This window comes from Sphaeroforma arctica (assembly GCF_001186125.1).
Source record: "Sphaeroforma arctica JP610 unplaced genomic scaffold supercont1.5221, whole genome shotgun sequence".
Lineage (NCBI taxonomy): Eukaryota > Ichthyosporea > Ichthyophonida > Sphaeroforma > Sphaeroforma arctica.
In genome coordinates this window covers 1-2,061 of record NW_014035337.1, presented here as the reverse complement: position 1 = coordinate 2,061, position 2,061 = coordinate 1, and the positions used below count along the sequence as shown (strand labels likewise).

Genomic DNA, 2,061 nt, shown 5'->3' with positions numbered 1-2,061 from the left:
TCAAAAATATGTACAAGTTTTAGATTTCTTTCTCGTCGTGATCTGTGCACAATGATCAACCATTGCCTTGAACAAGTGGATCATAACATACACGGTACGCTACAGGCTATGTATGATGCTATTTGACCTACCGGGTAGTGGTAGGCAGTGTGTCATCGGCGTAGTCCATAGGACTGTCAAACAGCAGTTGTGCGTGTTCTACGCTGCAGGCGTATAATTTCTGTTTGGCTTTTTTGATACTAAGGTACGAGTTCTCGGCTGTGACCGGCAGTGCGCACACAGGACACGCCATGCTGCCATCCTCTCTTCTGTGTAGGTTGTGTTCGGAGTCCTTTTCTTGTAGCACATGCTGCACACGGTGATTGAGCCTGTTTGTATCTTGTATCAATGATTCTATCAGGTTATGTGCAATTAAATTATCCCTAGTGTCGATTGACAGCGCTTCGACTGAGCTACACAATGACGTGAAGAGCAAGGCCTTTACCACTAGACCCTTAAGGCTATCAAACTGGGAGCGCCTCATAGTATCAGACATTAACGGTAGCTGTGTTAGAACCGAATAGCAGTAGTGTTAGAACCGAATAACAGTAGTAACGCGTTCGCGCTAACGGATATATATATACTTTAGATGACGGATCGCATTGGTGGTACAAAAATGTTTGTACCTAGCAGTCAGCAGCAGTTTAGCTTTTCTACTTCTAAAATCCCAGTTCATTAATTGTCCATGTCAACACATCACAGGTTAACCTCACTATATACTATATGGTATACAAATCAATGCACATGTGTATAGTAGTGCTCTGTACTTCTCTTGCGAAGGAGCAAGGGCAAAAAGTGCAAGGCAGGCCTACGGAATGTAGAAAGGTTGTGTGCACTTTCCTCATTAGATTATAGCAACCACACCTGACACCGATAGAAGAATAGATTTAGAATCCCAGGTTTGTGAGGAACTGAAGTGGGGTTTTGCGCAATAGGCAGAGATGATTGGACCTACAGATCACTTTAGTTTTTGGAGTCAGACTCTCGGAGTGTTTTCTATAATCCCAATATTTTATAGACCTCCCCTAATAAAATGACCTGGTATACGACAGCACAACTTGCTATGTACGATACTATGACGACGTGTCGAGACCGTCTGATATATACTACATAGATTGTTGGTTCTAATACTGTTTTGTTTACCCCGACATGTCCGCGAGACGGGTCACGGGTCTAGTTTGTTTGTTTTATATATATAAAAACAGGACATGTCTTTGTCGTTTACCAGGCCAGCTATTATTTTTTAAAAGAAATAAGGGTCTGAAATAGTTCCGTGGCATTTGATTTTAGGGTTCTGGGTTTTAGCTACTCCACCCCCGGGCAATAACGGCATACATGTTTATTACTATATTTTAGCTCATAGCCTACTAAATAAAACAATGTTTAGCTGACTATAAAAAGCATGTCCACATTTTTTTATTTAGACATATTTGAAATGTCTTAAAGACTGCGACCACAATGCCTGCGACCGGGTCATATATTATAATCAACTGTGAAAAAATAATATTAGACCCCGTTAGAAAATAAGACACATACCCTGTGGGGTTTTGTCATGTATCAGTACGTATCGGATTCAATGGGCCGCCTTGCCCACACCTCGCGACATCTCACACTCTCAGTCTGACTCTGTAGAACGGTCTGGACACGCTTATACTGAAGATATTTCACAAATTACATCACGACTATAACACCTATATTTGGACTGTGCTATGTTTGTGAGCGGTGGCTAAATTTCTCGTGAGTACTTCACGATATCTGTGCGGACCATAGCGATATCGTTCGTTTCACGGTTTTTACGCAGACCTATATGTCCCACTTCCATATGGAGATACGCTGTTAATATTTATGTCTGTACATGTATGTATACATGTGCGTACGTACCTACGTCTGTATGTACGTACGTATGTATGTGTATACGTATATAAGTATGCACATATGTATGTGAATATGTATGTAAATAAGCATATATATATATGTGTGTCAGTGTGTGTGTGTGTGTGTATAATTAATTTTATACTATAT

The 2,061-nt window shown here is 40.7% G+C and overlaps 1 protein-coding gene across 1 annotated transcript; it reads right to left on the bottom strand.

The window, feature by feature from the left end:
* Positions 1 to 131: 131 nt before the first annotated feature.
* Positions 132 to 809, bottom strand: SARC_14869 (hypothetical protein; the record flags this gene model as incomplete). Its single annotated transcript, XM_014291000.1, has 1 exon — positions 132 to 809. A coding segment is annotated over exon 1 (404 nt), but the record flags the coding sequence as incomplete, so codon positions are not given.
* Positions 810 to 2,061: the final 1,252 nt, after the last annotated feature.